Raw genomic sequence first — 13,504 nt, 5'->3', positions numbered from 1 at the left:
AAAAATTTATGATGCTTCAAGTCTAGCCAAATATTAGCATCCGGAATTTCCCAAATTTTTCCCAAATTAGGGTAAGACTGAAACTATTCATCCTTTTGCAAATTGCAAAATTATTAAGGGACAAGTTTGAGAAATGCGTTTGCCTGGGCAATAAACAAAATTTATGATATTTAAATACTGGAAAATTTTCCATAAAATTGTACATAAAATTGAACATAAAAATGAATACTAATTCTTTAATTGTCAACTTTATGAGTCAAACAACATATCGTTGGAATCGTTATAATTCGTAGATTTCGAATATCATATTTGTGATTTACTAAGTGTGAAATTTAAAAAATTTTATATTCCATATTTTAGGCCTCATTAGGAACAAAGGCCCCCCGCTGACCAAGCTCAGTGGCAGCAGCTCAACGGTGTGAGGGGAAGCCGCGTAGTGGGGGACGGTACACAGGTAGCTGGGGCGGAATTGACCATCGCCCATTCAGTTATTTGAAATGCGGAAGCGATGATTTTTATTCACTTTCACTGACGCGTACTATAAGAGCGATCTTCAACCGCTTATTGTCCAAATATTTACTAATTCGATAAACGAGTTCTTCGATCTTATGGCATTAAAACTTATACGAGCAGTTAAAAATCACAAAAATCATGGTTCATGGGATAAGTATTCTTTATAATTGCATCCAATTCATATTATTTCTAAAAAAAAATGGAAAAAAATTGGGCCAATATGAAATAATTTAATACCAGTTACGCAAATTGTTTTATTATTTTTTTATTATTATACTATTAAGCCATTTCATCAAGCTATCAAGCCACAACGCGTTCGTTCCGCAACACTGCTCCGACCCAGGTTGCTGATCAATCCCTGTATCAAGCACTCCAGGCGAAGTGTTTCACCAATTCATCATGTAAAGTTTCCCACTTACCTTTCAAATTGAGTAAAACAAAAACATTTGTATTACACTACATATCATTTCTCATGAAATTTATTTTATTAATATTTTAGTAAATTTTTACACATCAAAAGATAATTTTCAACATTTTTTCTTTGATTTATTTCCTTGAAATTTATGTTAAATTTCTAGTACTTATTTAAATAACGCGTTCGTTCCGTAAAAATTTTCCGACCAGCTTGCTGATCAATCTCTTTAGCAAGCACTCCAGGTGAAAAGCTTCACAAAGTCGTCACGTAAAGTCATCACGTAAAATTCCACACTTAACTTTTAAATTGAGTAAAACAAAAACATTTGTTAACTTTTAAACAATATTGTTTTATGTTTTTTTATAAATATTTTAATACATTTTTACATGTTCAAAAAAAATGTTTAACATTTTCATGAATTTAAACAAATTTATTTTCTGGAAGTTTAGGTCAATTTTCCTAGAACACAAGTGAATAAATAAAAGCCATCTTATCCCATGCCAGTTCTTTGATAATAATATTATTCACACTTTTAATTAACAAATTTTCCAACCATGAATCGCAGTTGGATTATTGGAGTTTTCAACTTTTGTTGCAGAAAATTAGGCTTAGAAAAAAATCGTTTTGAAAAGGATGTATTTTTTAAATATCTGCAACTAGCCTAAAATTACTTAAAATAATGATTATGAAAATTTTTTAATTCATTGATTGATTCTTCAATTCAGAGTATTGACAATTATAACGTGGATTTATGTATATTTTTAGAACTGAATCTAAATCTTTGAAATTTATAAACGCTTAAAATTTTTAATTGGCAGTGTTAATTCATTTAATTCAAAATCGTTAAAAATAAAAATCCCTGAAAAAATGACCAGTTCCAGATCAGAATACGTCACAATTGAAAAGTTTAAAAAATGATTCTTTTTAGTTGAAAATTGAACTTTTTTGATTAGGAATTCTGGAATTTTGTTAAAAATATGTTTTGTTCGAATTGAAAATTCATCTTTTTGGTAGTTAATTAATCTTTTGGTTTAAAAATTCATCTTTTTTTAAGTTCAAAATTCAATTTTTTGGTTGAAACTTTCGTTAAGAATTTAGCAACTATATTTTAAAGTTGAACTAGTTTCTTAAAAATTAAAACTAAATTTCTTTCTTAAAAATTCAACTTTTTGTTGAGAATTTTTTGAATTTATTGAAAAGTCGTCTTTTTTGGTAGTAAATTAATCTTTTTGTTTGAAAATTCATTTTTTAGTTGAAAATCCAACTTTGTGGTTGAGGTAGCTTGAATTTCGTAAACAAGTTAACATCAAAGTTTTAAAGTTAAACTAGTTTCTTAAAAATTAAAACAATTCTTTCTAAAAATTACACTTTTTGGTTGACAATTTTTTAAATTGATTGAAAGTTCGACTTTCTTGGTAGTAAATTAATCTTTTAGTTTCAAAATTCATTCTTTTTTTAGTTGAAAATTCAACTTTTTAGTTGAGAAGTCTTTAACTTGGTTCAAAATTTCTTTTTTTCGGAAGAAAGTTAATCTTTTTGTTTAAAAATCATCTTTTTGGTTGAAAATTTAACAAATAGGTTTAAATTTAAACTACTTTCTTGAAAAATACTACCACAAAATTTGGTTCTTTCTTTCATTAAAATTTGACTTTTTGGTTGAGATTTTTTGAAGATTATTTAAAATTTGTTCTTCTTGATAGTTTTTTAATCTTTTTCTTAGAAAATTTATCTTTTTTAATTGAAAATTCCACTTTTTAGATCAAACTTCTTGAATTTCGTTAATAATGTAAAAACTAGGTTTTAAACTTAAACAAGTTTCTTAAAAATTAAGAAAAAATTACTTTTTGAAAATTAAATTTTTTAGTTGAGGATTTTTGAATTTTGTTAAAAATTTGTTTTGTTCGGAAGAAAGTTAATCTTTTTGTTTGAAAATTAGCTTTTTTGTTAATCATTTAACAACTAGATTTTTGAATTATACTACTTTCTTAAGGAATGAAAAAATTTCTATCTTAAAAATTCAAATTTCTGGTTAAGAATTTTTTTATTTTATTAAAAATTTGTATTCCTTGGTAGTAAATTAATCGTTTATTTAAAAATCCATCTTTCTTAGTTGAAAATTTAACTTTTTGGGTAAAACTTCTTGAGATTAGTTAAAAATGTCTTTTTTCGCAAAAATTAATATTTTTGTTTAAAAATGTAATTATTTTGGTTATAAATTTAACAAAACGGTTGTAAAGTTGAACTACTTTCTTAAAAATGCATTTGTTGGTTGATGATTCATCATTTTCTTGTTGAAAAATTAGTTTGATCATTGAAAATTTACCTATTCCTTTTCTGGTCGAAAATGGTTCTTGTTTAATTAAAAATTAAGCGTTTTCTTCAAATTGAACTATTTTATTGAAAAAATATATATATTTTAAATTAATCTACTTTAGTTAAAAATTCAACTTTTCGGTTGAGTCTTCTTGTACTCTATTGGAAATTCGCTTTTTTTTAGTATAAAATAGACTTTTCTTTATCTAAATTTCATATTTTTGATTTGATAATTCAGCTGCTTTTCATGTAAAATTCCTCATTTTGTCTTGAATGTTCAATAATTTAGTAAAAAGCAATCAATTATTCATTGGAAAATTATTTTTTTTATAATTTAATATTATTCTTTTTCTTAAAAGTTTAACTATTCCATTTTTGGTTAAGAACATATCTCTATTAGTTTAAAAATGCAATAATTAGTATAAACTTAAAATCGGATTATACCTACAGGCTACGATACTTGGAGGGGGGGGGGGGGGGGGGGGGGGGGGGGGGGGGGGTAGCAAAAAAGACTGTTGTAAACGGGAGGAGAGGGATATAAAATTGTCAAAAATTAGTTATGTAGTTTATGGATGATCCCAGGGGAATTCTAGATCAGCATAAAAATTTATACCCCCTCCTCCACAGTACTCCCTTCCTCACCCAGTGAGTCCACATTGTGTGAGGAGGGAGTGGGTCTTAAAAAGTCCCCATTTGTCCTCGAGGAGGACACCTTGCGAAGTTGTTAAATTTTATATAAAATTTTTTTTTAGAGCTTTTATTCAGAGCTTTTTTTAAGAGCTTAAATTGTAATTGCAAGAGAAACGATTGGATGTCTTCGCCACCCACGAATTCCTTTTCTTTTCTTGAAGCTCACTCGCAGACAGACAGTGAAGTGTAAACGAAATCAATCCGGAGGCGCCGCGGGTAGAGAGAATTCTTTTTTGTCCCCCACTTCTCGAATCGAGCTTCTCGAATGTATTTCGGGAGCGCTAAATGCATGTGATCTCATAAACTGCACGAAGCTATTCGATTATCTTTGGTGTAACACCCTCAAGTATGAAGAAAAACGCCCTTTGGGTGCTGAGGTTGAGGTCTTGTCGACACCGAATCAACCGGGCATCCAAGCGGGCCGAAACTTTCAATTCGGGAGCAGTACTGTTTTTTTTATTTTTAGTTATTGACCGTGAGAGATTTTGACTGGCAGGCGGGCCGCGGACCACACACGACTTCGGGCGTCCCTCGGGGGAATCGGCCGATCCAGTCATGCTTCACTGTCACAGACTCGAAACTAGACTTCCGACATTTAAATTTCTCCTACGGATTTAGTGGTTGGCAACTTTCGTAACCTGCTTCTGAATTTATCGATTTATTTGAGAGAATTGTTTCTTTAATTAACGAGATTACGTCATTTTGCGAAATTTAAAGAAATTTGAATGTGGAAAAATAGCGAAAAAAATTTTACTTAAAGATAAATTTCCCAAAAAATGAATATTTATTATGTATTTCATATTCCAGAAAGAACATAAAATTACTGGCATTGTTTATTTTTGAAATTTTCGAATTTCCGAAAATAGTAGATTGCAAAATTATCAAATTTAAAAATTGCTAAATTTTTCAAATTCTGGAATGTTGAAAAATTCCGAAAAAATAATTACCAAAAGAAAAATTTCCCGAAAATTCCTGACATTTAAAATTTTCAAAAGAAAATCAAACTAACAAAAATGTTCATTGACGAAATTTTAAATTCCAAAAATATTAAAACCTGAATTTTCATATTCCCGAATATAGTAAACTGCCCAATTTTAAAAATCCCAAATGTGGAAAACTAAATTGTCGAATTTTCAGAATGGCGATTGCGGAAAAATACCAACAAACAAATCTCGAAACAGAAATTTCCTAAAAATTTTCGATATTTCGAAATCCCAAAAGAAAAGAAAAATTAAAAAAATATCCATTGCCAAAATTTTAAATTCGCGGATATAGTAAATTGCCTGATTTTCAAAATTTTAATTGTGAATTTCAATATGAAAATTTACGATGTTTCGAATTCCAGAAGGTAAAGAACTACTAAAATGTTTTTTGACAACATTGTTAATTCCCGAAATTTTAAAACCCGATATTTTGCATTTCCAAATACATATGTAACTACCCAAATTATTTATTTCTGATACTTTCAAATTATGAAAAATAGTAAATTTCATAATTTTCAAATTCACAAATATATTAAACTGTCGTATTTTGAAAATCCTGATTGTCGAAAAATACTGAAAAAATAATTCTCAAACCATAAATTTCCCAAAGTTTTCGATGTTTTAAATTACTGAAAAAAGACTACTGATAATGTTCATTGACAATATTTAAAATTTCTAACATTTTGAAACCCGTATTTTTAACTGATCAAAAATGATAAATTGCCGAATTCTTAAAATCCCAAATATAATGAATTGCCTAATTTCCGAAATCCCGAATGTGAAAAATTACCGAGAAAAAAAAGATCGTAACAGAAATTTCCCGACAAATAAAAGCTTTTGACATTTCAAATTCCCGAAACAAAAATAAAACTACCGAAATTGTTTATTCCTCTAATTTTTTAACACAGATTTTAAAATTCTCGAAAATATTAAAATTGCAGAATACTGAAAATGATTATTCCCGAAGATTTAAAACCCAATTTTCAAATTTCTGAAATTTTAAATTCCCAAAATTAGTTGATAAACTAAATGAACTTTCACACTTCCGCCGGAAAAATAAAACTACTGAAAATGTTTATTGCAGCAACTTTAAATTCCCGAAATTTAAAAATCCCAAATTTCCGAAAATAGTAAATTGCCTAATTTTTGTTAACGATTTTTCAAAATCCCACATACCGTAAACTACGTGTTTTTATTCTTTTGTTTATAACACTCAAACATGTAAATTATTAAAGCAGAAATTTCCCGCACAAATAAAATTCCCGGCTTTTCAAATTCTCGAATGAAAATAAAACTACCGAAACTGTTTATTTCCAAAAATTTAAAGCTGAATTTCAAATTCCCAAAAGGAAATAAAAGTATATAAAACGTTTATTGACAAAAATTTTAATTCCTGAAGTTCTAAAATCCCAATTTTAAAATTACAGAAAATAGTAAATTGCCAAAAAAAATAATGACCAAAACAGAAATAGCGCGAAAAGTGAAAATTGCCGACAAAAAATAAAACTACAAAAAATTTTTATTTCACTTTATAAGTAGAATTTAAAAGTTCCTGAATCTAGTAAATAACAGAATTTGAAAAATCAAAAATTTGGAAAAATAATGAAAATATAATTGCCAAAACTGAGATTTCCCAAAAATTCCAGACACTTTAAATGTCATTTCAAAGAAACTAAAAGTACTGAAAATGTTTATTCTCGAAATTTCAAAACGCAAATTTTCAAATGCCTGAAATGTCAAATTCCCAAATCTAGTAAATTTGATGAATTTTGAAAATTCCTAATGTGGAAAATACCGAAAAACTAATTAATAAAACAAAAATTTTCCGAAAAATGAAAATTTCCTAAGGAAAGTACAACTACCTAAAATTTTTATTCCAGAAATTTTAAAAGCCGAATTTTCAAACTCCCGGAAGTCGTAAATTTCCGAAAATTCAAACTACCGAATATAGTAAATCTTCGAATTTTCAAATTCTCTAATTTTCCATCATTCTTTATATGGAGATTGATACGTTTGACACACTTTCAGTAATTTTATTTACTTAAGTTTTAATTTGACATATTTTTTCGAAAATGTTCAATTTCATTAGAAAATTTGAAAATCACTTAATATCCTTAAATTTGATTATTTTTTTCACTCAATATTTTTCGCCTTCATCATTTTGATCTAAACCGATATTTTTATTAGATTTATTAGTGCTCAGGTAGTTTTTTGTATATTATTGTAGTTTTATCCTTATTTTACATTTTTCACATTTTTTTTTAATTCGCAAGCTTTATAAACGGGAATATAAATTAATTTGTAAAATTACCGAAATTAGTTGTTTTGTAAAAAATGTAAGCAAAGTCTAATGACCAATTAAAAAAAAAAGATTCGAGTTTTCCCCTAAATGCTCGGTTTTCTAATTTTGTTTCACAAATCAGTTTTATTTGATTTCTGACAACAGCACAAAAATGTTCATCCTAATTTTCCTACGGGAAGACTTGCACTTTAAAAAATTAACTTAATTTAAAAAGAAAAAGACAGTCGTCTGTTAATGAGAAATTATACTTTTTTATTGCTTAACTTTTTTCAAATGACAATCTTCCGGTATGGATATTAAAATAACACTTTTTTGCTGCTTTCTGACATCAAAATATGGGGAAAATAGAATTGTAAAAAACTAATTTATTGCTTTATTTTGTTACTAAAAAGATTATTTTCGTGATTAAAAATAACAATTTATTTTCGTTTATATTACTTAGCACTGTTTCAATCAGTAATTTTTTAAGCTAATTCAGATTTAGAGCACTTTGTAGAGAATTGATTATAAATTCTTCAAAAATAATTATTTAAACGCAGTAATATATATTTTTAATAATTTAACGTATGTCGCGAGAGTCATTTTAAAACTACAAAGAAGACACACTCTAACTTCTAAGATAAAAAGAATTTAAAAAAAAATTATGCTTAAAAAAAAAGAAGCGAGCCACGAGTGAAGTACCTACTTGAAATGAAACCCACTTGAAAGTTGCCGGACCCTTCAGATTTATCGTACCTTACATTATGAGTTTGATCCAAATATCGAAATGCTTTCCCACTTAAACTTTCTTCTTGCATTTAAAATTATATTTTACATTTAAAAAATTGTATTAGCTGAAATAGGATATATTAACATGATCTTGACTTTTTTATCATTGAGAAATTGAATTTTAGAATATTTTATGGCTATTGTACAATAATCCTCTGAAGTTAACGTATAGCGTAAAATAAAAAATTTTGAAATTTAAATCCGCAAGGTCCTATCTTTTCCTTTTTACATTACGTTCAAATCCCCTCCCCAAAACAACGTTTTTTCTAGTTACTTCACGAAACAGTATTTTAAAAAAGTATTTTTTTCAAAAAATTAATTGTTTTTTTTTAATTGCCGCCATTGATGAATTATTTAAGTTTGCATCACTAAAGAGTAACGATTTTCTTGTAAAAATGAACTGGAGAGATACCTGAAGATTTGTTTTTAATTTCGCCAAAATTTAGGTTACATTTTAACACCAATGAAAAAATTTGCGGGGTAGTCATTACAAAAAAAAATTGTAGGCCTTTCTTCTGACCGACCTTTATTTCTTACATTACCATCGGAAATTGTCGGTACGACCAGCGTGAGTGTTAAGTCACTAATGACTTTGAAAGATGGTTACTCATTCAAATAAAGAGCGAAAAACTTTTAGAAAAAAAAGGTTCAAAAGCTTATTACATTCCAAGTGGAATGCCCGCTAATGAAGATATTAACTTTTTAAAGAGAATAGACCGCATGAGAATTTCAAACAAAGAATACAATACTTGCTCGCAGTTTTTATCTAGATTTCAGCTTTCGGCAAAACCTAGTAAAATTTTAGTAATAATCTGAAATTAATGCCACACAGTCTTTGCAACTTTCTATTTAATTGAAGCCAATAAAACTTTTAAAAATCTTTAAGGGTTCTCGAGATATGCCCAAAAATATCTATGCATGCCTGCGCCGAGGTTCAGTCGGCGATCACCGCTCGCCTGGAAATTTTTGCAAAAATCTTGAGAATCCGTGAATATTTTTAATTTTTGATTGTCTTAAATTAGAGATGAGATTTCAAGGATTACTTCCTTTTAATTTCAGTTTTTTCCATAAGTTTCTTAAGTGACAGAACGACTTAAAGTTAAGGAAAAGGATCTGAGAAATTCTCGGCGATTACCGCCGCTGTCGACTGTAACTTGACGTTTGTAACTTGACATTTGAGACTTGAACACTTTTAATCGTATCTTGAGAACCCGTAAAGATTTTTTAATTTTGTTTGGCTTATATTAAAGATAAGATTTTACAGATTACTTCCTGTTAATTTAAGGTTTTTTCTATATGTTTATTAGGTTAAGTAACACCATGAGTTAAGGTTAAGAAACAAAATCGGCGATTACAGCCCACTGTCGATCACTCTCGTGGCAGCGGTAATCGCCGACTGTAACTTGACATTTGAGACTTGAACCTTTTTAATCGTATTTCGGAAACCCATGAAGATTTTAAAATTTGTATTTGCTTCAATTAAGGTTAGGACTTCAAAGACTGTTTTATGTAAGTTTCATATTTTTCATACCAATTTCCTAAGTTTTGCCAGAAATTGAATTTGACGTTCAAAATGCGAGAAATTTTTCCATTTTTTTAAAACTTCTCAAGGGGTCTATTCTCTTCAAACAGTCAAAAATATCTCTAAAGATCAATCGACACACAATTGAGTAAGCTTTCTAATGGGTGTTTAAAAAAGTTTATCGTTCCTTTTATACTATTTCGTTTAAATTTGTAATTTTTTGTGAAAAATTATTTTTATCAACTAAAAATTAAATTTTCAATTTCTGGTTAAAAATGTATCTTTTTTAGTTGAAAATGTATGTAATTTGTTGAAAACTCATCTTTTTCGGTAAGAAAATTAATATCTCGTTAAAAATTACTATTTGGTGAAAAATGAATCGATTTTGCAGGAAAGATAACAATCTTGTTTAAAACAAAATTTTAGTTTCGAAAATTTGTGATTTTTGGGTTGAAAATTTAGCAATTTTCATAGAAAATTCATTTTAAAGCTGGAAATTTAAGCATATGATTCAAAAAACGTTTTTAAAATTAAAATTAACTTTTTAAACTGAAAAATCAATGATTAAAATCTTAGTTCAAAATTGGTCTTTTTTAATTTAAATTTAACTGCTTGGTTGAAAATCGAACTTCTGTTTTTATAATTATATTTTTCTGTTCCAAGATTCTTGATTTTAGCAACAAATTGAACAGTTTTCTTGAAAATTCGTTGTTTTGTTTGGTTAAAAATTCATTTTATAAAGTGAAAATTTAACTGTTTAATTTGTTGTTAGAATTGGTATTTTTTAGTTGAAAATTCATCTCTTTGGTTAGTAATTTTATTATTTGGTTGCAAAATCGTTGTTTCTTGTTTAAAAATGTATTCTTAACAAAAATGTGAATTATTCCAGTAAAAGATTAGTCATTTTTGTTAAAAATTCGGTTTCTTCTTCGGTAAAAAGTTAGTTTATAACAAAAATATAACTTTTTTGTTTTTGTTTAGAAAATTTTCTTTACTGAAAAATTAATTATTTAGCTGAAAATTTTTTTAGTTGAAGATTCACCTTCGCGGTTCTGAACATTTATATTTTTTGTGAAAAATTCGTCTTTTTCGGTAAAAAATATATTCTTGATTAAAAATTAATTATTATTTGATTATTCAACCATTTGTTTAGAAATTAATCTACCTTATTGAAAATTTAACAATTTGTTTCGAAAGTAAGATTTTTGTTTAAAAATTTGTCATTTTAGTTAAAATTCATCTCTTACGTTAAAATTTAAAAAACTTTCTTGTTGAAATTCGTTTTTACTTGTAAAAATTATTTTTTGTGATGGAAAATGTAACTAGTCCTTTTTGAGTTGTAAATGTATCTTTTTTAGTTGAAAATCCAACTACTTGCCTGAAAAATAATCTATTTTTTTAAATTTCGTTAGGAAATAATTCTTCTTGGATACAAATTCATTTTTTTGTCTAGTCAACTATTTGTTACAAAATTAATCTACATCGTTGAAAATTAAACAATGTTGTTAAAAACTTTTATTTTTGGTTCAAGATTCCACATTTTTATGAAAGAGTCATCTTCTTCATTAAGAATTCATCTGTTTTGCTGCAAATTCGTCTTTTTTGTGACTACATTTTTAGATCATGAATTAAATTCTGTTTCTCTTAAAATATCAACTACTACATTTTTCGTAGAGAATTTTCCTTATATTAAAAATAAATGTACTTTGTGGAAAAATTAACAATTTTCTTCAAAAGTAACCTTTTTGGTTGAAAATTCTTTATTTTAGTTAAAAATCAATGTCTAGTTTAAAATTTCACTCTTTTGTCGGAAAATCGTTCTTTTTTTGGTTAACAAATGATTTTCAAACTAAAAATTTAAGTATTCATCATTTCATCATTCTAGTCAAAAGTTGGTATCTGCTTAAAAATTTAAATATCTTGTTGAAAACTTGTTTTTTTTTTCTGTTTGAAAATTATTTTTTAAATTGAATATTTAACTATTACATTTTTCGTGAAAAGTTTATCATTTCAGTTGAAAAATTTAACAATTTATTTGAAACTTTAGCTACTTCGTGTGTATTCCGTTCAAAATTGGTCTTTTTCGTGAAAAAATAAATTGTCTTGGTTGAGAATTCGACTATTTTAATAAAAATGTATTCTACCTGAAAAAATAAACGTTCTAAAATTATTAAATAACATTTTTTTCAGGGCTGAGAATGCAGTGTTCGAACTCAAGTTCGAATAGTTCGGGCGGAGGAATTGTGGAAAGGAAATCTTCATACCTGGGGCATCCTTCCTTACCCCCCTCATTAGGGACCTTAGGATTAAGTAATATAGGATTAAATATAACAGCCTCTAATTCTCACACTTCAGCACCTACCACACCTATGTACTACGACCAAATAAAGTACTCAATGTGAAATTATCAATTGGACAAATTCGTCGCTTTATAGATATGCTATGCCATGTCAACTTTTTGAAAATTTAGTATCATTATTTTTGGGTTCAATAAGTAGTAGGCTTTGTTTCCGAATACAAGTACCTGAAATTTACTCACTAAGCAATTAAAAATTAAAATTTTGACGTTACTTCTGCGAACATAGCTGAGATACCATCTGAGAAGCACCGACCAATTTTCTAATCTCAACTTCAACGCTCTGTATGCTTTAGGAAAATGAATGGAAAAAATGGAAACTTCACTAAATTGTATTATGAAACCTCCTTTTTAAAATGAGCCAAAGAACAGCAAAAAATGTGAACTGGTTCTCGAATTATAATAAAAAATATGGAAACGCATCCAAGAATAAAAGTGGTCGGTCAAGCTTTGGTCGAGCAGGGGTAAGGACTGCTCTACTCCAGCTCGACCTACCGATTTTCTTCCTATGCACGCTTCTACATATTTTGTGATATTTTGAAAAGCAATAAATATATTATTACGCTTTCTGTCTCATTTTAAAAAGGAGGTTGCAAACTTAATTTAGTGAAGTTTCAATTTTGCTCAGTTTTTCTCAGTTTGACAGTTAAAGGACATGGCGTAGTATAACTTCAGGTTGACGAAAAAGTTTCACTCAAATTTAGACTCAGTACACTCAACTCCCGATATAAGGACCCCCGGTTTACGATATCCATGCAACCTTGCTTGTCTAAGTTCGGATCCTCTCGATTTAGGATCAAGGTCAATGTAAACCATGCCTAAAACCGGTCTTATATTGAGAGTTGAGTGTACTCAAGGCCCAGGTTACCTATAAAATATCAAAGAAAATTTACAATTAGCCAAAATCAAACCAAAGAAAATATGTTAAACTTCTTAAAACAAATATGTCACAGCAAAGATACGAAATCTTTTGCATGTACTTTGTAATTATTTCATTTCATCCTTTCATTGATATTTATGTGATTCATCAACGTTTATTACTTACTTAATTATTATAGTTTAATTTTAAGGTTTAAGCTACAAGCTTAAGATGTAAAGTTTCAAAAATTATAAAATATTTGTAAAGTTTATTCTTACTTTTCTTTTCCCTTTTACTTCCCTTTTTTCTATTTCGAAAAAAAATGAAAACATGAAGAAGCTGTCATCAGTGTGTCGCTCCGTACAATCAACTGAAGTCTGACGCTCTGATGCTACTATTTTTTGAGAGATGTTACAAATTCCAAGAAAATTTCATGTGTTTTACAGTATTTGAGAGAATTCGAAGAATTTTCAAACACTTCAAGGGATTTTAGAGAATTTCAAAAGGAATTTCAAAATTTCACAAGATTTGAGGGATATGAAAAAACTTGCAGGATTGAAAACAATATAGTGTATTTTGGAATTCTCAAAAACTGTATAAGATGCTGAAGAATTCCTAGAACTATAACAAAATATCAAGAGATTTTTAAAAACTTCTAAGATTTTAAGGAATTTTGTGTTATTTATAAATTTTCGAAGAATTTTATCATATTTTGAGGGATTCATTTTTTTGCTTGAAAATTTTACTATTTGGTTGTAAATTAACTGTTTTATTGGAAATTCA

The 13,504-nt window shown here is 27.9% G+C and overlaps 1 protein-coding gene across 1 annotated transcript in view; it reads left to right on the top strand.

The window, feature by feature from the left end:
• Positions 1–12,791, top strand: part of LOC117176845 (forkhead box protein A2-A-like) — a 25,241-nt gene extending 12,450 nt beyond the window's left edge. Inside the window, exon 2 of the mRNA XM_033367187.1 lies at positions 11,697–12,791. Coding sequence (XP_033223078.1) covers positions 11,697–11,908 — 212 coding nt within the window. The 3' untranslated portion in view covers positions 11,909–12,791. The remainder of the gene's footprint in view (positions 1–11,696) is intronic.
• Positions 12,792–13,504: the final 713 nt, after the last annotated feature.

Source organism: Belonocnema kinseyi, chromosome 7, assembly GCF_010883055.1.
Source record: "Belonocnema kinseyi isolate 2016_QV_RU_SX_M_011 chromosome 7, B_treatae_v1, whole genome shotgun sequence".
In the NCBI taxonomy this organism is placed as follows: domain Eukaryota; kingdom Metazoa; phylum Arthropoda; class Insecta; order Hymenoptera; family Cynipidae; genus Belonocnema; species Belonocnema kinseyi.
This window is presented reverse-complemented; position numbering and strand designations above follow the sequence as displayed.